We start from the raw sequence: 25,931 nt of genomic DNA on the forward strand, positions 1-25,931 counted from the left end.
AACCCACAAGTCATGAGATCATGACTTGAGCCGAAGTCAGACGCTTAACCGACTGAGCCACCCAGGCGCCCCTGAAATCACATTTTTAATACACTCATTTAATTTGAATGATCTCTCACTCTAGTTGAAACAGATACATATAAGCAAAACTAATGATATGCAATTTCACATGCTCCATCTTCTATTGGTTTATATCCAGAGAACTTATACTCATACCATACTTATTTTTCTAAAACAGGAGTCAGAAAAAATTTTTTGTAATGACCAAAGAGTAAATATTTTTGACTTTGTGGGCCATATGGTCTTTAAAATGCAAAAGGAGGGGCACCTGGGTGGCTCAGCTGGTTGAGCACTCAGGCCATGATCTCACTGTCATGGGATGAATGCCTGCATCAGGCTCCATACCAAGTATGGAGCCTGTTTGGGATTCATTCTCTCTCTCTCCTTCTCTCTCTCTCAAAATAAATAAACACTAAAAACAAATAAAGTGCAAAAGATATATGGAAAATATCTAACCAAATAGGCATGGGTGCATTCCAATAAAAGTTTATTTATAAAAATAGGTAATTAAAGTCCCTTCCTCTAAAATATCAATCAACTTTTGGCCAAAACTAGCTGGATAAAGATGAGCATGATTATCAAAGTGTCTCACCAAAGTCCAGTTTAAAAAATAAAATATTCTACAATATATCTTTGAAGATAAATTTTATAATTATCTTTTAGAATGGACAATAAATCTATAGACAAAAATCAAATTACCTTTCCATTTTGCTAGTAAGTTTTCTATTTATATGAGTACTGTACCTGTATTTTTTATGAAAATAAACTGAGCCAAAACACAGTTGTCAAAATATCAAGCCTTCCTTGATACATCAGTCAGAAGCCTAAATTCATTGATGTATAGCATATCAATACTTTAATATTAAAAACATTAATCTAATATAGATATTTTGCAAGTAAAAAATTATATGTATTTAAATCCATGCAAAATAGCATGGAACTCTACCCTCATTTAGTTTGCCAATATTTAATTATAAGAAACACATTTTCCATCCAAGGATGTACAGTCTTTTCAAACTGATACAGGTGGCATTGCTATTTCATATTATATCCCTATGTACTAATGCAGCTAACTTAAATTTACCAGTATTAAATAATTCAACCTGAAGGTTATAAGTTCTTTTTTAAACATAAAAAAGCTATACTCAATTTTATATATGTATGTGTGTGTATCTATGTATGTGAAAGCCAAATACTATATGCTATTGACAATGCTGGACAAGTTTGTAGAAAGTCTTTTCTCCTCCATCTGTGTGTTTGCTTTATCTTAAGACACTTCTGACTTAACCAATACAACAGTTACAACTCAACTAAGGAGACACTAAAATCCCCTAAAATGTATATGGTATTCTATGCTTTCCCTAAACCTTAACATATATTGGGATATTTTCTAGAAATCTCAAACTTCATGCACAACTAAACCTTAGCTAAAGGATTCAACATGAAAACTAAAACTGTTCAGTAAAGCCAATTGATAGGTCAATGCATTTAAGATGGTCAAATCACTTATGCATTTAGACTACCATAATGGGAGAGCCTAGCCTTTACAGTTTTCAATATTTGGTGATTAAGTATGAATAAAGGTCATAATTTGGTTTAGTATTAATCCAAGCAAGTCTTCACTCTGAAAAAAGGTATTTGTAGCTCTGTCAGTTACATTGTTTTATTCTCTAGTTGTAACTTCCCTCAACATAAAACATACCCTCTTCAATTGTCTGTAATTAAATCATCCATACACATATCAAGTAATAGATACTCGAGTTTAAATGTAGAATGTGATGATCATTTGGCTTACATCAAAAAAAGAAAAAACAAAAGCTTTATTATTTTCAAAAGGTTTATAATGTGCAAGATAAAAATGGGATATATTAAAAAGAGACTTTAGCTTTAAATCTAAATTTTACAAACCTTATTGGGTTAAAGGAATGGAAGGAATCTTTAAGACCATGCCTTCAGTAGTAATTCATGTTGGTTTTATGGGGCCAAGTAAGCCAATCCTATGTTGGATTTTGAAATGGAAATAAAACAATTATTTCAAATGTTTAAGTTGGTTAGGAATAATAAACTGTGAAAAAGTCCACAATATCTATATCTATCTATCTATCCATCTATTCAAACAGGTTATTGACACCGAAGGCATTTCATTCATAAATTGAAGGGGAAATGGTACTGGGAGTTGTAAAGGTAAAAAACACCCTTCTCAGATGGTTATATGGCATTTGTTCTTTTGGCCAAGAATCAAAAATAATCATTGGGTATAAAAATTCTATTCACCAAAACCATAAAAACTGTAAAGTATTGAAGAATTAATTTAACAAGAACTATGTAAATCCTATGGGAATAAATTTAATAAGAAATATGCAAGAGTTCCACATAGAAAACTATAATTTTATTGAAGAACATAACAGAATAAGTATAAATGGTGAGAAATAGTAGGTTCTTCAAAAGAAAGAGGAAATACTGTTGAGAAGCATATTTTCTTCCAAATTCCAAAGCAATTACAACCAAATGATAACAGCATTTTTTTTAACTTGCCAAAATTTAAAGATTGTATGAAAGTGTAACTATCTCATAATGGTTAAGTATAAATAAATAGAAACATAATGAGGGGAGCTTTGCCTTGATATTTAAGGCTAGAATAATTAAAACCATATGATGCATATGAAATATACATATATATGTATAAAATTATAGGAAATTTCATCTGTCCTTCAGTCTGTGTTTTTACTCTGCCATTTGCCTCATTTATACAGATATGTATATATGTACATATACAGATATATATGTATATTATATATATACATATCTATATTGTATATACATATTTATATTAATGAGGACAGATGAAATTTCCTATATGATAAAGACAAGATTTCAAATTATAGGGAAACAACAGATTATTTCATTAAATTTTCTGCCACAACTATCTGCCATTTATCTACCTGTCAAATATGACAACACATGCTTGTTTTATATAGTTTCATTCATGATACTAAAAATCCCCCAAATAATAAAAATGTCTATCAAAAAAGGATTTAATAAAATCAATGATATTCTATGTAACCCTTGGATAGTATGTTGTAGAAAAATTTTAGATGTCATCAAAAGATGTTCACAAAATATTAAGAGCAAAAATCACAAAACATGATGTCTGATACTATCTGATAATATTTCATGTACGTCCCAAGAAGACTAGAGGTTTATCGATCATGTCACTAACAGTACTTATATGTGGGTGATGATATTAATAGGCATCTTCACTTTTAACTATAGTTTACATATATAAATTACTTATTTTTTATATAAATGACAGAAATAACTAATGAAAACTCAAGATAAAAACAGAAAATATTTTTTTTTAATTTTTTTTTTAATGTTTTTTTTTATTTATTTCTAGGAGAGAGAGAGAGACAGCGTGAGCAGGGTAGGGTCAGAGAGAGAGGGAGTCACAGACTGAAACAGGCTCCAGGCTCTGAGCTGGCAGTCAGCACAGAGCCCGACGCGGGGCTCGAACCCACGAACCGCGAGATCATGACCTAAGCGAAAGTCGGACGCTTAACCGACTAAGCCACCCAGGCGCCCCTAGAAAATATTTTTTAAATGGAAGAATATTAAGAAAATTACATAACAGATAACTTTACCCATATTACAAAACAAATAAAACAAAAAGCTAGAAGTTACCTCATATCTTTCATTTAATTTCCTTAATTTCCAAATATAGAAACACTGAACAAGAGTTTTGTACAAAGTTTTACCATCAGTGACAAATTCAGGACAAATCCAGAACATCCCAGTCCCTGCTTTTGATATGAATACTGACTTTTTCACAATAATTATAGAAATAATCTCTAAAAAATGCAATGGCATACGTTTAGCCCAAGCACTGCTTGTTTTCAAAAGAAATACAGAACTTAATAATTATATGTGTATATATATAGTATTAGATATATAAAATATACATACCCTAATTTTATTCTTAACTTTAATCAACCCAATTGTATATTTGATAAAGCAGAAAAAAAGGAATTAGAAACATTTTGCTTAAGCAACATATTTTTCTCAACCTTGAAGAACACAACTGTATTCAAACTAAAGTCTTTTAGACTGACCTTGAAATACATCACAATTATTATTTCACATAAATGCTAATCATAATTTTACTGAATATTTTGAGATGCTCTGATACTAAGACAGGTACCACCTCATTAAAATAACAAGTAAGATATCAAGGGGTGATGTTTTCTTGGTTCTGAAAGTCATAAAACTCAACCAAGATCTAATTTTGTTCTTAATTCTCAAGATTACCCTATCCTTTTTGCAGAGCAGATTTTTGTTTTAAGCAAGAATTGAATTCATTCCCCAGTGATGAAAGAGGATTTATAATAGCCAAGAAAAAAAGTAAATCATAATCTTCAATTTGCAAACTCTAATAATGCTGACATAGTGATAATTACTAATTTAATTGATCTCTCAATGAATTAGACTGCTTACTTCCTTATGTTCTATTTATGTTAGTTTTGTAGGTTTTCCAAAAGTCATCTGGGAATCTGGAATGTGCACTGTTAACAATCATCCTGGGAGATTATGATGGAGGCAAGTCCATTCAACTTTTTTCAACTTCCTTTTTCTTTCGCTTCAGAAAAACACATAATAAATAGGATAGGGGACAAATCAGGCTCAAATTCCAGTTCCAGCACTTTCTAGCTATAACATCAGAAGGGTTGTATTATCTTGGTTCTAATAGGTCCTAAATCACAAAAATCTAACCCACAGTTTATCCATCTGTAAAATATGTAATACTTATTTCATAGAGTTTTTGAGAATTAAAGGTGAAAACATTTAAAAACTAAAGTTTCTCAAAAAATGGTAGTGACTTTTAGTAGTGCCATTAATCAAAATAAAATCTATCCCAGTTGTGTGTCAAAGGCATATTGCAGCTTTTCAAATCCTGTTTTCATTTTACCTTAAATTAAAATATTTATTAACTAGCAAATGTTTAAAAGTAGAGAAAGAATCCACATGCGTTTTGATATTGTTGATTCCATATCATATAATTCAAAAAGACAGTCCCTGATTATATATACATCTTGCATGGTAAATCTTTGTTGCATAATTTACATATATACATATTCATTTATACTAAACAGGAGCCAGCAACTATGTAAGAAAGCCTTCTGCTATTTCTTAACTATTGAAAACACATTCTATACTCTTCAAGAACAGAAATACATATGTCTATCCCTCTTTGCCTCTCTCGCTCTAGATCTATCTTTGTCCCCCTCTCTCTTTAAAGCTCAAAGCCATGAACACCACTTGATTTAATCAGGTTTTTTTCCTGCCATGATTGCACTAGGCACTAAAACAACAAAATGGGAGACAGAGCTCCAAGATTGTGATTTTTTTTAATGAGAACATAAACAACTTAAGAGGTATTTTGTCCAAATCTGGGAATTTTAAAATCAGAATATGTCTATGGCACTGCCACTTTGACTAAAGTATCCTAAGTAAAGAAAGTTCCATTAAACAACAAACTTCCACCTAAATCATGGGGATGATGACCAGAGTCAGTTTGGTAAATTAATGAAATAAAGCCATTTTAAAATGTGGCTCTCAAAGTTGGTTCATTAAGTCGATAGAGTTTTCTGGTCTGTTAGAAATATGTAATTAAGATAAGAATATGAGAGTTGATCTTTCTGAATAACCAGAGAATAATATATATATATATTTGTCAGAAAATACTACTCTCTAGTGTTAAAAAAGCAATTGCCAAAATGATTTTATTCAGATTTCTTATAGAACAGAACTTATCCTCTAACAAGCAGTCTAAAATAAAGCATCCAAAAAAACTGAAGAAAATGAAGAAACTATGTTTTTCATATGCACTGTAATTTTACACATCTTTCACCTGTAAATCTGGCAAGTACTTAAAATATTATGACTTTTAGAATAACAAATGTATCATTCTCTAATGAATTCAGTTAGAAAAATGGTTTGTCACACCGACATGCTAATGTGATGCAAGTAAACACTTAAAAGCATTCTTCCAACATATAAGCCAGATGCAAATTTGCGCAGCCTAGCAGATCAGCCCCACCAGGGTCAAAAGAAAGTATTGGCTTAACAGTGCTTGAAAGAGGAAAGGTTTACACAACTGATTGATGGGAGAATGCTTCAAGAGATATTCAGTCTATTAACTCAAACACTCATTTGGAAAAAGAATAGAAACATGTATTTACAAAATAAGTGTTGAAGTTCCTTTGTAGGTCAAAGATAGCAAACAGAAAAAGTACTTAAATTTCATTTTTTGGAGCACATTATCTGCAACAATGGAAAGTATACAGAACAGTGATTAGGTTTACAACCTAATAATGGGCACCTACTCACTTATATTTAAAGCTGTTGACAACTTTGCTTCTTATTTTATGATATTCCTTGAAATGGCCTATAAATCACTTTCGAGATTAATGTTAAAAATATTTCTTGAGACATCTACAGTTGATGAAATGTCAACACCCTCACAAAACAGGACAATTTTTAACAATGATCTTTGCATGACTGTTTAAGAGCTACCTGTCTGATTATACAGTCCCTGTAAAATCCATTTAAATGTTAGACCTAAGAAGCAGGAAGATTCAATAATTACTTTAAAACAAATGTTCCCTCTTGGAAGAGAGGAACACCACATTCTCTAAAATATTACTTGCTCTATGTTGATGCTTTAAAAATTGGAAGGTAGGAATAAATGGGACTGTTTCTACAGGGGAAAAAATCACCTTTAAATTATCCATATTACAAACCATACTATCTGATATTTCCCCTTAGCAGAATAATGAAGAAATAAACAGCCTTTAATTTCCATTATTATTCACTGAATCCCTATTTTCATAGAAAATGCAAAAACCTAAGCCAATGTCAAGATGAGCCTGAGATGAATATATAATTTTATATATATTTTATAAAATCCTCTTTTTTTAAGTTCTGAAAGACACAGAAAGAAATGGGGGCGGGGTGCAGAGAAAGAGGGGGAGAAAGAATCCCAAGCAAGCTCCATGTTGTCAGAATAGAGACCAATGCGAGGCTTGATCCCACAACCATGAGATCATGATCTGAGCTCAAATCAAGACTTGGATGCTCAACCAACTGAGCCACTCAGGCACCCCTTGAATCCTCTTTAAACTTCTACTTCGAATATGTTTGATAGTGAATGTTATATATTTGTGTATAGCTAAATAAATACACATTTATTAAATTCTCATGATGCAACAATCATTTCTATCTAAAATAAAAAAAAATATTTGAGTGAAAAGTGGCTTTTAAAAATTAACTATTTTATTTAATAAACTGTATGTAAAAGTCTGTACTGGTCTTACACCAATTAGACACTGAATTATTGATCTTTAGAGGAGCAATCTCAAGATGTTTAATCATTGAGGCCTAAAGTTTAAGCATATACTTCAAGAATTATAATTAGGCAGCCATAAATAATTAATAGGAAGCTATTCAGTGCCATTGTCCCAACATGTAAATGTGTAATGCTACTATTACTAACCACCAATTACACAGCTACCTTTATAAACAAGAATAGCCAAATCATACTACCCTGAAATGTATATTAAAATATCAGTATTTCTCATATTTTTCAGACATCTTAAAACTAAATAATCAATGCAGCTATTACTAATTTTTTCATAGTATCAAACACTGTGCTAGGTGCTCATCCCTCCCCCATTTCACAACCATTGTTCAACCTTTGTTCTTTTTAAATATAGAATTGTGATCATTTTCATCATGTATATCAATAAAATTAGTGTGGAAGTTCCAAAGTTTATTTTATAAAAATAGAAATCAGGCCTGGAAAATGTTTTTTAATGTCCTCATACTTTCTTTAGTAAGTGTTCCCTGCCTTTAATTTTGTTCTTTGTGAAGATGCTTAAGGCTCTCTCATCTTGTCAGAGCATACACCCAAGAAATCCCAAGATCTCTTCTGCATAGCTATCAAGATCGTATGCAATTAAGCTTCAGTCTACCTATTCATACCCTGCATATGCACCCTACCATTCTGATACACTTACATTAGCTGTGAAATCTTAGAAATTATATAATCTACCCAGTTCTTAAGTTTCTCCATTTCTAAAAGTTGATAATGCTATTATCTAGTTAAAAAATCTATTGGATTTTTGTGGGCATTAAGTAAGATAGTCATACACAACCTAAATTTATATTTTTGCAATATTACTATTGCTAATATGCAATGGCTTTCCTCATGCTGTCTATACCCTACTGCGCTCTCCTACAGGACTGTTCTTATTTTCCATCTATTCAAATTGCACTGATTCTATTTGTTCAGTTCAACTCTCTTTGCCATGAAGTCTCCTTCTGCAAACCCCACCCACTCTGACCACTTTATTGTAAAAACCCATATTATAACTAGAGGCCAGTCAGTAGTCGTCAAATCCCTTTATAAGTAATTATATTAGCTTCCGACTTCATTATAAAATTCATGTTCTTCAAACAGTGCCTTTCAGATCTTACCCGTGTCAGTCACGTAGAAAATTTTTACACATGAAGACCCCTGAAAGCCATCCTAGACTGAAGAGTCAGATTCTGAATACGGGCCTTAAAAATATGAATATTAACACTAGACCCAGGGATTCTACTGCACATAAAAATCTGACAATCACTGTCAAACTTAATTCCCAATTTTTTATTTTGATTCTTCTACCTGAGAGACATACCACTCTCCTCTTCTACCATCTGAAACACTCTTCTCTCCATCAACCCTCACCTCCCTCTTCAGGCAATATTATTAATCTTTCTTGACTCTAGAAAGTAACTTAGCCCCATTTCACATCCTTCCACAATCCAGCTGAACTGGTAGAGTGCTGCTTAAGTTTGTACTTGATAAGCACTTCCTGGTAGCTTGATGTACCGCAATCCTTCAACCACCCCTTCAACAAATTCTCCCGATCCATGTTTGCTGAGCATCTACTAATTGTGAGGCATGGTGCTGGGCACTGTCTATGCATTTGTACCTCTCAAAATCTCCGATTTTCTTCTATGGCTTACTTTTGTATCACTTTTCTAAGATGCATGTAGATTCACCTTTAAAACTTCATTAATTTTTCACTATTGTGTTAGGAGAGAAGTTATTTTAGCTTCAATTGCCAAACAATTACTTCTAAGTTAAGACCTCTTGGCAAGTAAGTGGGCAGTAGGAGCCAAATTATAGTGCAAGGAAAATCAGAGTTGGCAATAACAATGCTGATAGAATGTTAACAAAATGAGCACCAGCAAGAGCCAATGGGCTAAAGACATTCCTATATTCTTCCATATAAATGGGGACAGGATAATATGAAGCCACATCTCTCCTTCTCCTTGTATATATACATATGCCATATACACACATACACATACATACATACATACACACTATATATACTATATATGCTATATATACTATATATACTGTATACATATACTATATACATATATATGTATAGAATAAAGCAAATATATATAGTATATATATTAGGTATATATAGCAAACACAAGGTATATACTATATACAGTATATATTAAATATAGTATATTATATATAGTATAATGCAAATGAAATGCGTATATCTTGTGTTTTAAAAACTCATAACCATCATGCTTCTTATTCCTCTTTTAACTGTTTCTAAGTATTTTTGTCATCTGAAAAGTGTAAATTGATTTTGGAAAAACTGAGAAATATCAGAATAGAAACAGAGTAAAGAGTGGCTGTATAAAATGAGTCAACTTGATATATCATTTTTTAAAATTTCCAATTATATGTTATTTAAATCCAGTTCTCTATTTTCTATAGGATTTGTATATTATTGTTAGTGGTGTATAAGTAAAAGTAAACATGGGGGTGCCTGGGTAGCTCAGTCATTTAAGCATCCAACTTCAACTCAGGTCATGATCTCATGGTTCATGGGTTTGGGCCCCGTGTCAGGCTCTGTGCTCACAGCTCAGAACCTGAAGCCTGCTTCAGATTCTGTGTCTCCCTTGCTCTCTGCCTCTCTCCTGCATGTGTTCTGTCTCTCTCAAAAATAAATAAATGTTAAAAGAAAAAAATTAAAAGATAAAGTAAATATGTTTATTTTTTTTTAAATGTTTTTATTTATTTCTAGGAGAGAGAGAGGGAGACAGCGTGAGCAGGGGAGGTTCAGAGAGAGAGGGAGTCACAGACTGAAACAGGCTCTAGGCTCTGAGCTGGCAGTCAGCACAGAGCCCGACGTGGGGCTCGAACCCACGAACCGAGAGATCATGACCTAAGCGAAAGTCGGACGCTTAACAGACTAAGCCACCCAGGCGCCCCAATATGTTTATTTTTTTAAAAATGGATAGAATTATGACTAATAATCTATAAGATATATTTTAAAATTGTTTTTTGAAAAATGTGGAATGGATAAAAAATAAAATATCAATACATTCATTATATGTTTGCAAGATCAAGGAAAAATACACACTAGTTTATATTGGTGGTAGTAGAGATGTGTATTTTTTAAAAAGAAAGCATAAATCTGTAAAAATATGCATGATGTATTAAGTGAAAATACAGACTATAAAATTGTCTCTACAAAATAAATACAACTTACAAAATATGAATAAACAAATAGACAAGAACTAGAAGGTAATACAGACCAATAAAATTAGTTTTCATGAAATAATAGGAATATGGGTAAATTTTGCTTTTAATGTTTATTGTTCTTTTCAAATTGGTTTTGTCACAGTGTACCACCAAACGTTAATGAAAATGGTGATCAAGCACAAAATCAATAAGAAAATCTCAGTGACAGATCTCTTTTCTTTAGTTGGTTAGAGACAAAACCACAATACCATTCTTTACACCAGTGGCTCTCAACTGGGGACAGTTCCCTCACCCCATATGGCACATTTAGCAATTTCTGGAGACACTTTTGGTTTTCACAACACCAGGAGCACTTCTGATTGATAGTGGCGTAGAGGCAATGAATGCCATAAAATCTCTTACAATGCACATGACCTCACCCTCACAACAAAAATGCATGTGGTCCAACGTGACAAAAATGCTAAAGGTGAGAAATCTTGTTATAGAATGATCTTAAGACAAATCAGTGCCCTTCCCCAAAGTTAACATGTATACACACCCCTCTCTCATCATTAGAAGAAACATTTTGATTTACGTTCTTTAACAATTCCCACAACCATTTAATTACATGGAGGAGCACACTGAAGCACACATGATGCACTAAAATATGAAACTTAAGATACTTTCTTAGCCTACTTTCCTTTGCAGAGGAAGCCCATCATCACATCTTTATTTCATGCCATAGTGAAGCAAGAGCATTGTTCAGGATACCCACAAGGTAACAGCAAAAAATTTGCCCTAAGAGTTAACCAAGAAAAAATAGACTTATAAACTGTCAATAGCAAGTGCCATAGATGTTTTAAAATAGGTAAGTCTTCTAGAGACGTAATCTTTCTAATGAGTCATATTTATACTATGTGGGATGGAGGAAGGAAAGATCTGGGAAGAAAAGGAAAAAAAATCCAACCACCTTGAGGAAAATTATCTGCAGGAGCAATTAATCAGAAATCAGAAAAATGTGTTCTCAATGGAAAAAAAAGTTCAATTGAAAATGAGGTCTTTATAATAAACAAAGGGGGGAAAGGGCATGGTGTTTTCACAAAGCCAATAACCACTGAGTTTATGATTCATAAACATGTATCAGCCAGTATTTCCTGGCAATTATTGGCCTTAATGATTATCTGACAGATTCTTCTGGAGCAAGAGAAAATTATTAGACAAGTTAACAAACAGCACTCATTCATAATGAAAGAAATTAGGACACACAAATATCCTGGATCTTATGTAAATCTTCTTTATTGCATGGTTTAAATTATGCTTAATAGATGTAATTTAAAGTATAAGTTTCTTAAGGATGGGTACCATTTCTTATTATTTAATATACACTGAATAAACTACCTACTTGGAATCACTTTAATAAAATTAAGATTTTTTTTTTACAGTGGAGAGAGTGAAAAGTATCATCTTATGATTAGGTTCTCTGATCTATCCACTCTTAAAAAAAACAAACTACAACAAAATAGAATTCTGAAAGAATGAAAATGATTTTTTTTTTAATGAGGACTTGCTGCAACTTAAAACTGCAGCATGGTTGAGATTAAGGGATAGGAAGTCAGTCATTTGCTAGCTGTGTGACCTTGAACAAGTTACTTAACTTCTCTAGGCCTCAGGTTCCTCTTTTGTAAGTAGGTTGATGTAGACATTTCACTGTTTTTATAGGAGGATTGGATGAGATCATGCAAATCAAGAGGATATGTACATGAGTTAAGAACTCAATAAGCACTAGCTATAATTATTTTATTCTATATGTGTTATGGTGGACAGTGGAAAATGTTGGGTAATGCATGAGATGGGTGGGGTTACAAGGGTGGAAAGGAGAAGAAAAAGATGGAGAGAATATAATAGCTTGCTAAAGCTGGGTAGGAGAACTTTTAAGCACCATTTACTTAGGTTTAAGCCTGCCTGTGGTCGGAGAGTGTTCATATATACTTCACCATGCTTCATGCTTCGTGGCTATTCTTCTGTGTGTCCTAGGTAACCTCACTCACTTACCCTTTCCCCATAGGGGCCAATTTTAACCTCCTCTATTCTCAATTGAAAATGTTTCCCATGTCAGAGAGAATATAGAAGACTTCAATCAAGTAAGCCTTTAGCTTTCTGTCTTGCCACCCATCCATCTCTTGCATTCTACCTGCAGCCTGCTCCCTTCTAAAGGAAACGTCTCCAAATTACAAATCACTCCTTTTAGCAATTGCTCTCTCCCCACTTCACTTCAGTGCCAACTTTTCAGAAGTATAGTTTCCAACTACTAAAGCTCCTCTATATTTACCAGTGAGCTCTTACTACTGTACTTAATAGACAAATCTCACAACTTATTTCAATTGATCATTGTGGCATGTGACACAACTGATCACCTTCCTTCTTTTTAAAACTCTCTTTACCTCCACTTCCAAAACACTGTTATCTGCAGGTTCTCTTCCTAACTCTGTTGCTTAGCTGCTTATTAATCTTTGTGGACTCCTGTTCAGAGTTCCTCCACTTGTTATGCTTACCAGCCCTTCATTTGTAGCTGTCTTTTCACTTTTCCTTTTTAATTTTATCCATTCATACTACTATAACTACTACTTACAGGCTGACAATGTCCAAATTCATCTCTCTAGTTATGGCTTCTTACGTATCTCTAGATCTGTATTTCCCAATCCCTATTGGGAAATTGTGTAGAAAAGTCAACATATCACAAACTGAGCTTACCATGTACCTGTACACCTAACCCTTCACTCCACCTCCAACTTGGATGCCTCTTTTGTGTTCTCCATATTAATAAATACTACCACTAGATATTTGAGTTTCATCAGGTCCTTTTGCTTCTACCTTGTAAATATGCTGGTTTTATATCTTCTATTTTACATCCCTGCCTCAATTCATCAATTTTTCCTGGATTTTTGCGATAAGTTTTCATTTTATCTCCCAACTTAAGTCTTTCTTAACTTATATTTCAGAAGCATCTTCCTGAAGTGTGAATCTGTTCATGCAATTCTCCTATTCAGATCCTTTCATAGAAACCCCAGCCTTTGGAACAAAATTTAACTCTTCAAGCTACAGAAATGGTCTCCATAATTTGATCACCACCAGCTCTCATCACCTCCTTACTCCCACTCCCAATTCCAGCCATTTAAAGTTACTTGCAAATTTTTAACCCCGTTTATCTTTCTGTGTCTTCTTCTCCTATGTGCCATTGTTTCTACTCGGAACATCTATCCACAGCCCACTAATTTCTAGTCATTTCTTCACCTAGTAATTTCTATGTGGTATCTCAGTATTTTGTATTCCCAATATGCCCTTTGTATTTCTTCTTTCAAAGCACGTACAATCCTGTATTGTGATTTTTTTCTTTATTAAACAACGAATGCCCTTGAATTTGAGGACTATGATTCTATACTCTGTTCCTCCACATATATGGTACAGTGTCTAGTGAATAGTAACAAATTTCTGCTATGACAACAAATAGTTCACCCAATATTTGTGGCATTCATCCAGAGTCTAAGATCCAACCAACCATTGTATATAGAACAAAACCACATGGAGAGATATACTATAACTATGTCTACATGTAGATTATAAACATGATTATGAAAACAGAATGAATATGTAACATAAACAGCATCTGAAACGGCAAATAACAAATGAATGGTGAAACCAACAAGTGACAAAGGAACTCATTGGAGTAATGGACCACTAGGTACTCAGTTGGCTGTTCGTAAAAAAAAAAAAAAAAACCCTTAGAGAAAAGACAAGACTTATGCTAAGCACAAATAGAGGAAGAGTCTACTGAAGAATTAAGAATAGTGAACACCTAGATATTAAGTCTCATGAGGTCAGGAGACAAATCAATCTTGTTCATTGCTCTGTCTCTGAGGCCTAACAAATGGCTGGATCATAGTAGCTGCTAAATAAGCATTTGTGTTGAATTGAATTTTAAGCTGTGCATCTGGTGATGCAAGAAAACATCTGTTTTTTAAAAAAGGCAGCGCTTTTCTCCATTCGCCATTCCATAAAAAGGTAATTTGTGTGTGTGTTTACTAGAACTCTTTCCTCAAAAGTGAAATATTGCTTCACTCTTTGGTTGGCAAATGTGTTGTTTCAAGATGGAGAAGAATCTACTTTAAATGAAGAGAAAGCTATTTCAGTCCATAATTCTCAGAGCCAATTTTGGATCTTAAAATGCACTTTTCATCAAAGAACCTTAACAAAAAGATTCCTGCCAATGTAACCAACATCTAAAAATATTTCATTCTAGAGCCAAGCTTTCCACTCAGGAGCATTCTAATTGAAATCACATTCTTCCAAAGATCTAGCATTGGGCCGACAGTCACCTGAGTAAGCTGCCGTCCTCATCTTCCTCAGTAAGAACTCACAACTGTATGACATTTAGGAATTCTGCATTTTCCTTACATTTATGCTAGATTTCCATGTTTTCATGGAACTTCTTTGTACTCAACAGAGCTATTAAATAAATGAAACGAGAAACACATGTAACTTTGAGTTGAAAGTCAAATTAATATGTTCCCTCTCAATTCAAACATAAAAAATAAAAAAAACAACTGAGACCTGGTATGGTGTCTTTAGGGAAGGAGCTGGAGTAGACAAGGATTCTCTTGAATGATAACCTATTATTCAATCTTCCACATAAGCTATGTTGATGGAACATCAGTACTTTCTCATATATAGTTTTATTAATTCTGGTAATCACCTGAGATAGGTATAATGGGACTATTCCTCCCCTTTAACAGGTGAGGAAATTGAGTTCCAACTATCTGTGAATTCTCTAGGCTGGCCAACCAACAGAAGCAGAACTAGTATTCAAGACTCCTGATTTGGTTCAGATTTTTCTATTATTGTCATTTACCAGGAACATCACTCTGACATGGGTCTTTTACTTCAGAACAAATGAGTCAGTGACAATCTAAGTGGTCGGGTGCCTACCATCCTTCAAAGAAAAATCTGCCATAGTAAAAGAAAGTTCAAATTACCAGAGGTTGTAGGTAACAAAAGACAATGAGGCAAAAACATGTATGTTAATCAATTTTGAGGTTTCATTTAAAACAGTCAACCATTCTTTCAGAACTAAAAATAATCAAGAGATACTAACACTTTTAGACCTGTATACAAGGGATAATATGCCACTAACATCTTCTTCCTTTATTTACACACCAGTGATGAAGTTTCCCATCTGTTGCTTCAAATCAAATAAGCATACTTAAAAATAACATACATCACAAATGTTTTCTTTGAAGGATTAACTTAAAGTCACTATGATTGTTAGCTGAAATAAGTGTTAATTTTTCAACAAGTAAAAATGTGTCTGGACAAGCTCACATGTGGTAGCAGTAGGCTAATAAAGGAATCTGGCATGGAATGTTTAACACTTCGTTCTAATCATTAATGCTGCAGTACTGGCCTATTTACAACCTGACATTTGTTTTTGCACTTTCAACATCCCATGATTTTTCAGCAACAGTAAATAGCTTTAAGAGATGTCACCCCACCTTAGCTGGGTCTATATTTTGACTAGCAGATGTTGGCATTGTGTCCAGCTCAGATACCTCTCCGAAATGTTACATGCAGTTAAAAGGTGAACAAAATTTAAAACACACACACATACACACACACACACACCACTACTCTAAACAATTGGGGGGTATAATATATCTAAGTTCTTAGCTAACCTATCACTGCAATTTCTAATCATTTCATTGTCTGTTTAGAATCTATTTCATAATTTTCCATATAACATAAATAAATCAAAAAGCAAAAGAAAGTAGTCTAATTTAACCACATGTAGGATGCACAGAACCACACCTGATTTCTATATCACTTTGTTTCTAGAAACACAATTTAGTTTCAAGTCTTTGGAACTTAGGAAGTACCCACATTAGGGCATTATAAAATTTTTATGGTAAAACTCAAAATTTAAACAAATGAAAAATCTCCATAATCCCACAAAAGTGACTATTTGTGTATCTGAGTTCCCCAAGGAAGATACATTCTCTAGACACACAGGGGATTTTCAAAATATGTAGGAAATCTGTGGTTCTGAATCACCCAATATTGTCTCAGCCTGTGTTTATATCCTATATGAAAAAAAAAACAACACACCTTCCCATAAATTAGAATATACGGAGATACACGACATTAAAATTTTGTGGAGACTTTATGGAAACAGCTGAATACTCCATGGAATACTTATGTTTTATAATGTCATAATACCTCATGACTATCACCTGTCTTTGGACAGTGTATAGTATAGGGATAGGATTAGTTGTTTAAGCTTGCTTTCTATTTAAATTTTGGGAATATGAAAATTTGCATAATGTTAAGAGTATATCAACTACTTTTGCTCTCTTGAATTAATCAGTAAATGTCCTAACTTTCAAGTCCTGATGGCTGGCTGAGAAGTCTTCCACATAAAACTGTACATGCTATACCCTTTTCTTTCTTAGTGCATTTCATTTCTAGGAAGAACCATGCCACAATACACTCTTCTGAAATGTGCAGTGTGTTTTCAAGATTGAAAGTAACATTTCCATCTTACATTCAAACATGGCCTTTCTAGAGACTTTTCCAAAGGAGAAAACTTTAACAACACAAAGTAGAAAAGTCACAGGAAAAAGAAGCAGCCCAAGTAATCAGGGGTATCTAGGACACGTCATTTTGTCTGTCTGCAGTGCCCCCACATGAGCAGCAGGGGGCGCTCCTGCATGAAACAAACCCCCCACAAGTGTCTCTGGTCCGGAACACAGAGGCTTTTACTCTTAACATTTGCCCCAAGTCCAAGGAGGTAGCCACTAAGGAGTGCTGCTGTCCATAAACTGTACAACTTAGGACATACAGTGAATAACATTGCAGAAGTGACTAGATAGGGCACATGGGTCTGAGCCTGCCTTTAGAAAACAGGGTGGCCAATTTTTGTTATTTATTTTGTGGGGAAGAGACATTAAAAGAGCAGGTGAACAATTGTAGGGGGAGGTGACTTACATCAGCTTGTAAAGAAGCCATCTCTGAAAGCAACAAGTGGACATCTGTATCCCAGCGTCATTTATTCAGCCTCTTTGCGACAGTTTAGTTTGTAAGGTTATATTCCTTGCAAAATATCATTAAAACCCTTCCCTCTTTTCCTGACCCCACTCCAAACTTAGAAAATCATTTGATGAACCTGGTTTCCCATTAAACCTTAGGAAATGTGGCTTCTGCAAGGGATCTTGTGCATGTGGTTGAGTTTTGCATGTGAATTATGGTGGATTTTACTTGCTCTGTACCAATTCTCAAGTATCCGAACCAGGTTGGAAAAATCCTTAGGGACTAAAAAGCAAGGGCTCTGAAACCTCAAACACAGTGGGTTCCAAAGCAAAATTCCTAGCCCCCACCCGCATTTCATATGCTTACTCATGCATATGCCACCCCTACTGACTGACCCCTTCCTACTTCCTGTCCCCAAATGAAGGTCTGCAGAGGCAGAACTATAAACCTTAGTACTCACCATATTGACTTCGGAAACCATATCGATGCTAGCAATGTCAATGTTCATTCCCACGGCCACAGGGGGACCTGCAAACCAAGATTGCCAGCCACGTGATTTCTCAGAACTTCATTCATTCTCAGCAAGAGTTGTCCCTGGGCATGGGGTATTCTGCACCACATCCCTCCCCCCCTGCTTGCCCTCATATTGTTCACTTCTCTGCTCCTTTTTAAAAAGAGGGCCAGGCACTCCTCTAGGAAGCGCTCTATGGAACATGCACACACGTGCCTTTGTGGAAGAGATTCCAATTCTGTCTACATATGTAGATGTCTCAGTATGAGAATACACACAACTCACAGAAGCACAGGAATCAGTCTAGCCGGAGGGAATTTTATATTGCACTAAAACCCCCTCCTCCTCATTGTTTCCCACCACCCTCCAGGGAGCAGGTTTAACCCTTTGCACTTCATAAGAGTCTAAAGCAAAATTAAATGGGCATAACAGTGTGTCTAAGCCTGCAGGGTTTTTTGCCCTTCTCCCACCTACCTCCCCACCTAGCTTCTAGCGCTCCCGAATCCCCTCCCTCCCACCGCCCCAAGCAGTGGGGCTTCCAGGACTGGATAATATCCAGAAATCAGCCACTTTAAACCATGCCAGAACTCTTCCAAAGTAGGCGGGCACAGGGGATTAATGCCACTTTTCAACCAATTGCCTGCACATTTTGTTCTCAAAAATGTTCACGATGGCCTCCAGTAAGCCAGGTTCTCTGGGCACACCATTAACTAAACTTAAGAGGCTTGTAGCTCAATGAAGCAAAGACGGAGAAGCAAAGGATTTCAGCAGTGAAGCTAAAGACCAGCAGTCACCTATACACTCTAAGAGGGTCTCACTGAAGGACCATCTAAGTGCTGGATACTAACAAATAGGCTTAAGTTTGGATCACTTTCTCAATATGGTAACACAGAGATACATCCAATATGCCACATGCAGCCAACAATGAGGGAGAGGGAAGGCACAGCGCACACAAAGCTCAAAAGACAGCTTAGGGTATAGCAAGGCTGCTTATTTCCAAGGCAACCCCATTACCTCCAAAATCTGGTCTCAGACGAATGTCATAGCCTTTCAGGAGTCTATCCACTGTCTCTTTAACCAGCGACATATTACTAGGGTCATTGACACTAAAAAAAAAAAAAGACAATAAACGGGCATCAGTGAGGCAGCAGGCACAGCGTCTTCAGCATCTATCTGATTCTCACTACAGATCCCTGCTCACAGAGGTATGCAGACAGAGCCCTTCAAAGTGAAATGAAAGAGAGAAATGCTGGCCACACTTACCTCTGCGCACAGACAGCGGCGATTATTAAGGGGAATGACCAAATCCCAAAGTAGCCCTTTTTCCGGACTCTCCACATCCCTTTAGTTTTTGATGGGATTGAGGGTTTCAGTGAAGAGAGGAGATCCAACTTAGTCTGCCCAGTGCAGTAATTCTAATGTGAGGCGCATGCGCACGGTGTACCAAAACATCAAAGGGGCAGCAGCGGCTGCCTGGGACCGAGCAGATTTTCTTGCTAAGAAAAAAAAAAAAAAAAAAAAAATTAAAGGGGAAAAAGGAAAAACATATATGTGTACCACATATACATATTTGAATATCACCCCACTGGAGGGCCCAGAGTAAAATCTTTGTTTTCCTTTCGTGAAGACAAAAACAACTAGAGCGTCTGGTAAGTTTTGGTAGTTGCGGGAGGCAGTTATGCACCTCACCGGTTGTGCGTTTTTGGGGCGTGTATGTATGTTTCCTCTTAAATATGCAAAACCAGATTAAGAATTTAATAGATAGCAGGTGTGGAGTGCTAGTGGAAGATGGGTGCCCGGGAGCCCACTTCTGGTCTCAGCAAGCCTATGAGGAGAGGCGTTTGAACTTTATTTCCTGGAGAACAGCATCCCCTGCGTGGGGCTAGATGTGTGCTGGACGTGGGGGTTGTGCGGCGGGGGTGGGGGGAGGGGAGGGACGGGGGGTGCAGTAGTCGAAGGGGAGGGAGGGAAGAAACCAATGGGAGAAGTGCTGAGCAATCCATTGGATTTGGGGCGGGGGGGGTGGTAGAGAATAAATGGAAAAATAAAAAATAAAGAAAGACAAAGAAAGAAAAGAAGAATGAAATGATGCCTGGTCTCTTCTGGAGTCAAGGAGCAAGCTTTACTTCACTACTCACGAGCAGTTGCTTTCGCCTCCTCCTCACCCTTTGCCCCCTATTCCCAGAGAAGAAAACCTCGGGGTCCCGGTTTCTTGCCGTGTGACGTGCCTGACCCGCTAGTCCGGATTATTTATAGAAGGAGCGGGGGGGGGGGGGGGGGGGGGGGGGGGGGGTTGTTTGGGGGGGGGGGGGGGGGGGGGGGGGACGAGGGGAGCAGAAAGGCAACGCTGTCTCTCCAGGTTTGGGTCTGATCCTGCGCTGGGAAATTATTAGTGGGGAGGGTGGGGTGTGGATGAGGGGTGATGGGACCCAGGGGCGTGGAGAAAGCGCGTGTCTGGCGCGGAGCCTGGGTGCCGGGGGCGAGGGGGCTGGGCGGGAGGACACGGTGCTGGAAGGACAGGGGGCCCCGGGGCGGGACCCCCACCCGGCGCCCCTCTGAGCACGCGCACAGGCGCGCGCACGTGCAGGCGCTCCCCACCCGCCGCCAGCCCCCCCTTACCTCGCCTGCCGGAGCTCGCCTCCCACTGCCGCCGCGCGCGGAGCGGGGCCCCGGCCTCTCTGCCCCCGGCGGTCAGGGGCACCTGGCTCTGCCGGGGCTGTGTGTGCCTCGGGACGCGAAGAGCCAGAGCGCTCTCTAGAAGGTAGCAAAAGGAGGAAGGGGCCCGGCGTTCCCCCGCTGCGTCCGCACCGCCTCGCCCTTGCTTCCCTTCCCAGGGCGGGGGGTGGGGGGGGTGGACTCTCACACCCCGAGGCCGCCTCTTCCCTCCTGCCCGAGGCTTTGCCGGACGCCCCACGCCGCCGGGACCCGGAGGAGGCGGCGAGCGAGCTCCGGGATCTGAGAGGGAGGGCGATACTCAATTCAGGGCAGAAATGTTTCCTCAGCTCGAGGAAGAGACGCGCCGCAGGCGCGCGGAGCTGCCAGTAGGCTGGGGGACTGGGCCGCGTTCAGGAGCCCGACCCCGAGGCTGGGGGGAAGCCTCCCCGCCACTCCCGAGTTATCTTGGAACGGGGGGAGGGGGGGCAGGGCAGGTGCTCCCGCCGCCCCTCCCCCACTCCTCGGTGAGGAACTGGAAAAGCCAGAGCGCAAACCTACATTCTTGGACCTAGAGTAGTTTTCGCTTCTCACTCTTACTACTTACTGACCATTGCTACGGATTAACTGAGCGTCTACTACTTGCCAGGAGTGCGTTGTCGATGCTCACAACAATCCTAGGATTTAGCCATCACCTCAGTTTCCCCATATCGGCTGTGAAACTGGCGCACTGAAGCGAAGCAACTTGCCCAAGGTCACCTAGGAGCCTAGAGGTGGAACCAGAATTGGAATCCGAAGCCAACGTCCCTAACGAGTAGACTAGACAGCTCGGTTCCCACGTCCGCGACCTTGCCGCCCCCCCCCCCGCCCCCGGCTGCGGCGCCGCACCCCGCGGAGCCCTCGGTGGCTTCGGGAGGAGCCGGCGCGCGCGTCCCGCCGAGGCGCCCCGCAGCCGGGGCAGGGGGCCGGCGGCGCCCAGCCGGCTCGCGGTCCAGGTCCGAGCCCGGCTCCTGACCCATTTACCTCTTGACAACCTCCCTCCTCCCCAGCCTAGGTCAGAGGGTCATCCCGGGGCGGCTTGGGGGCACGACTCGGAGCGGGGGGTGGAGGCGGGCGGGCGGGCCTGGAGGCGGGAATCCGAAAGCTCGCCAGGGGGGAACGCGAGCTGAAGAGTCTGTGCCTCCAAGGGAGCCAGGGAGTTTCTGAGTTAGGGACAGGTGAACAGCAGCGCCATAAAGGAGACCGAGAGAGGGGTGAAATCTGTAATTCTTCTATCTGTAATGACTCAGGTTGAGAGTTACAAGAATCACAATAGACACCCACGATAGAGCAAAATTGCCAATTTTCCTCTATTTCTTTTTACACTTGTGTACAATGGGAATCTTTTACACAAGCGAACATCCTGAAAGGAAAACAAACTTTAGACTCCTAGCATTACGTCCAGCGGATTCGTAAAGCAGTTTGAACCCCCAAGTAACTAACTGGGGAAACCTTAGCAATTTTGTCTTTTTTTTTTTTTTGAAAACAACCTGAGACAGGGTTTTCCTTCCGACTCTTAGTTATCCATGTTGCACTTTCCGCACTGCCAGCCTCTCCTGCTTAGATTCCCTTCAGTTTGGGATGGGAAAGAAAAAAATCAATAGAAAGAACACCACAAATACTGTCATCCAGCAGTAATAATAACAGCTCAGCGAACAATTAAACAAGTACTTTTTGAAGGCTCACTTTATACAGAAAATTAAGGGAGAGGAGGTCAAAGAGTTAAAAGTAACTTTTGTCTCAGCAAGGAAAACAATAGCACAATGCAAACTGCGAGTTTCAAAGGAACTGGAGGCAGAACTTTGGGTTTAAATCCCAGTTTGTATACTTAGTATCTTTGTGACTTGAACAGGTCAGTTAGCCTCTCTAAGCCTTGGTTTACTCTTCTGTATAAGCGCACCTTCTCCATTTGATTTTAGAATGACATATGTGGAGCATTTGGCAGGACATTAACAAAGATGAACAATTTTTAATGAATAAAGCATAATGAGTGGACAGTAAAACAAGGTTTAATAGCATTAATCTATAAAGCCTGAGTAGACATAAATTTAATGCAATTATCATAGACTGGCTTGAGAAGAGAGGAACAGACATTTCAAAGGAATTAAGAAAAGATTAAGAATGAAATGCACTGAAAACAATCAAAAGGAGAAAAAAGGATACTTTCTCTTTGTGGATACATCTCAAGGATATCTCTTAACCAATAGATGTTACTAACATAATGGAAGACTTATTCCTACTAGCTATAAAACCTGAGATTAACTCATACCTGAAATGGGTCTTAATTGTACAGCAGCAGCAACACTAGGACTTCTCTCTGGAAGACTGATGGCACTACCTAAGAATATGAAAATTGGAACAATAATGTGCTGGAATCTAGAGATGTATCAGTTGCTGGACAGCATCCTCTCTGATCCCAGATACACAATGAGAAGGCAAAAATGTAAGTATTATTAAAAGATCATGATTTAAAATCATCTCTGGGTATGAAGCATATAAATGCCAGATAAAAGCAGTCATCATTCATCTGCCCTTAATCTTTACTATAATAGATATTCATTTATTCAGTAAATACGTACTGGGAACCTACTCTATGTGAAACATTATTTGACAAGCCCTGGGAATGACATGTGGAAAGGCAGACGTGGTTCTTATCCTCCTGGAGTTTGCATTCCCATGTGAGTAGAGCTATTATAGAAATAATAGCTGGTGTAGCAAGAAGTGTAAAGTGAGAAAGATAGGATATTATGGAATCCATAATTGCTGCAAATAAATCAGTTTGAGGATTTGAACAAAACTTGCTGGATAAATTAATGCTTCATTTGAGATTTGAAAGATGGGTTAGCCTGATGAAATGTTGGGGGAAGAATATTCCAGGAAGAAGAAATAGTATGTGCAAATATCCTGGACCCAAAGAGTATGGCATAGCTGAAGAATGAAGGAAAGACCCTAAGACTAGAGGAGAAGGGTAAGAGTGGCCCCAAGAGTGATGCAGTCGGAGAGCTGGGCAGTAGCAATTTGGGACCATTGATCTGTTGAGGTAGAGGGATGGCAAGATGAGTTTTGGTGACATTGGAGGAAGATGGTAGTAGCTGTAGTAAGATCTGTTTTTGCAGGAATCCAGAGGAGAATTTATGTTCACCTGAATTAGGATAGTGACAGTAAAGATGTAGAGAAGTGGCCTGACTTATGTGATAGAACTGATGGCACTTTGTGACAGATGGAAAATGGGGAATGAGAGAGAGGTATCCAAATATGAGTCACACATTTCTGGTCTGACCACCCCTCAATAGTGGTGGTAGAAGAAATTGGCTGGAAATAATACACTCAGTTTGGGTCATGTTAAGTATGATAAGTTAAGGTACCTGCTAGCCACCCACACTGGATATTTTTATATATGCACCTGAAGCCTAGAAGTGAGGGGTGAGGTGGGACCAATACAAAATTTACATGTTTTATCCCAACACTTTTATTCCCCTTTTCTGCTTGTATTGTGTATTTAGAACATATTACTATCATATTATATTTTACACATTTTATTTTCATCTTGCTGCATGAAATAAAAGTTCACACACAGAAACAAAGATTTTTTTTAAAAAATTTAACATTTATTTATTTTTGAGAGGGGGGAGGGGCAGAGAGAGAGGGAGACACAGAATTCGAAGCAGGCTCCAGGCTCTGAGCTTTCAGCACAGAGCCCGATGTGGGGCTTGAACTCACGAGAGGTGAGGTCATGACCTGAGCTGCCCAGGAACCCCAAAAAACAAAGATTTTTATCTGATTTACTCACTGCTATATTCCAGTACCTAGTGCCCATATTAGACACTTAATACATATGTATTAATGAATGGGTATATATTTGAAGATACTGAGGGTGTAAATAAATCATAGGAGCATACAAGATTTTCTCAGGAGGATGAGCAGAATGAGGATACTAGAGGATCTAGAAGAGAATCTTCTGGTAAAGGACAGTTATAGCCATCAGAAGAGTCAAATTAGGACTGATCCAAAAGGTAAGAGGAAGATACCGTGGTGATAAAAGTCAAGGAAAGAGAATATTCTGATAAAGAAGGACTGTTTAGCTGTATTAAATTCTTAAAATGTATGTTAATTTTGGAAGAGATGTTATATGCTTATGGTATAAAATACAAAAAGTAATTGACATTGTCCCTCTGCCACCCTGATTCCCTCCTTAGAAACTAACACAACTCCTTTGGGAGGGGTGACGTGGAGTTCTATACCATAACCTTCTATCTGATGAAGAACAAGTATGGAGTATGCCCACAAGTGCCACATCAGTTTCACCTACCTGCTGGTCGTGGTGAAGAATCAGCAATGATTATATGAGGGAAGGTTTCATGGAACATGGGTTACTTATTTTGCCAAATCATTTAAGTACTTTTTAAATGATTAATTTTCAAAAAAAGTATTTGAAAAATACTATTACTTTTTAAAATGAGTAATGGGTCTTTTAGCTTTAAATATCAGTTTGGGTCTTATAAAATATTTAGAAATTTCAGTAATACTGAAGAATAGGGAGAAAGTCAGAAACACTATGTAGGAAGAAAATATAATTTTATTCCTTCCAGTACATACAATAGTACAAACTTACCAACTACTAATAAAATTTTGTCAAGTATATGGCTTCCCAGACCTACTGTAATATGCAAATAAGAACAATTTTTTAAATAGCTTTTCCATATATCTCCATATATCTTATACTGAATGCACCTTTATTTATTTGTATATGCTAAAGGATCCTAGAGTCATTTAAATTTTATCAAATATGTTTTTCTCTTATGCTAGTCAAAAATACCCCTTATTTATTTGTCTGGCAAACCTTGCTTTCACGGACACTGGAAAATAAAATTTCCTCTAAATTACTATAAATTGCAAATTATGAGCTTATGTCTTAATGATGTTTTATCGTACAGAATTAGAAATGTGAATTCTATGCTCACTGAGTCCTAGCTGTTTCTCCTTCAGCAGTTTAAG

The 25,931-nt window shown here is 37.6% G+C and overlaps 1 protein-coding gene and 1 long non-coding RNA gene across 7 annotated transcripts in view; one reads left to right on the forward strand and one right to left on the reverse strand.

The window, feature by feature from the left end:
• LOC120221789 (gamma-aminobutyric acid receptor subunit beta-2-like) overlaps positions 1–21,642 on the reverse strand; it is a 126,884-nt gene extending 105,242 nt beyond the window's left edge. For 3 of the 5 annotated variants that reach the window (XM_039219364.1, XM_039219368.1, XM_039219367.1), the window contains exons 1-4: positions 21,509–21,642; positions 19,509–19,741; positions 19,260–19,351; positions 18,195–18,262 (exon numbers count right to left, since the gene is read on the reverse strand). In XM_039219364.1, coding sequence (XP_039075295.1) covers positions 18,195–18,262; positions 19,260–19,351; positions 19,509–19,585 — 237 coding nt within the window. In that variant the 5' untranslated portion in view covers positions 19,586–19,741; positions 21,509–21,642. Of the gene's footprint in view, positions 1–18,194; positions 18,263–19,259; positions 19,352–19,508; positions 19,742–20,383; positions 20,409–20,864; positions 20,893–21,508 lie in introns of those variants that run through there. The other 2 variants (XM_039219365.1, XM_039219366.1) reach the window with 2 other exon arrangements.
• On the forward strand, positions 20,885–25,363 carry LOC120221791. 2 transcript variants are annotated; one of them, XR_005525894.1, is made up of 3 exons: positions 20,885–21,006; positions 23,230–23,379; positions 25,133–25,363. It is a non-coding gene; the product is annotated as an uncharacterized LOC120221791 (long non-coding RNA). The 2 variants fall into 2 exon arrangements; XR_005525895.1 differs by lacking the exon at positions 20,885–21,006 and adding an exon at positions 21,850–21,951.
• The last annotated feature ends 568 nt before the right edge of the window (positions 25,364–25,931 follow it).

This window comes from Hyaena hyaena, unplaced genomic scaffold (assembly GCF_003009895.1).
Source record: "Hyaena hyaena isolate Hyena2069 unplaced genomic scaffold, ASM300989v1 scaffold_814, whole genome shotgun sequence".
Classification (NCBI taxonomy): Eukaryota; Metazoa; Chordata; class Mammalia; order Carnivora; family Hyaenidae; genus Hyaena; species Hyaena hyaena.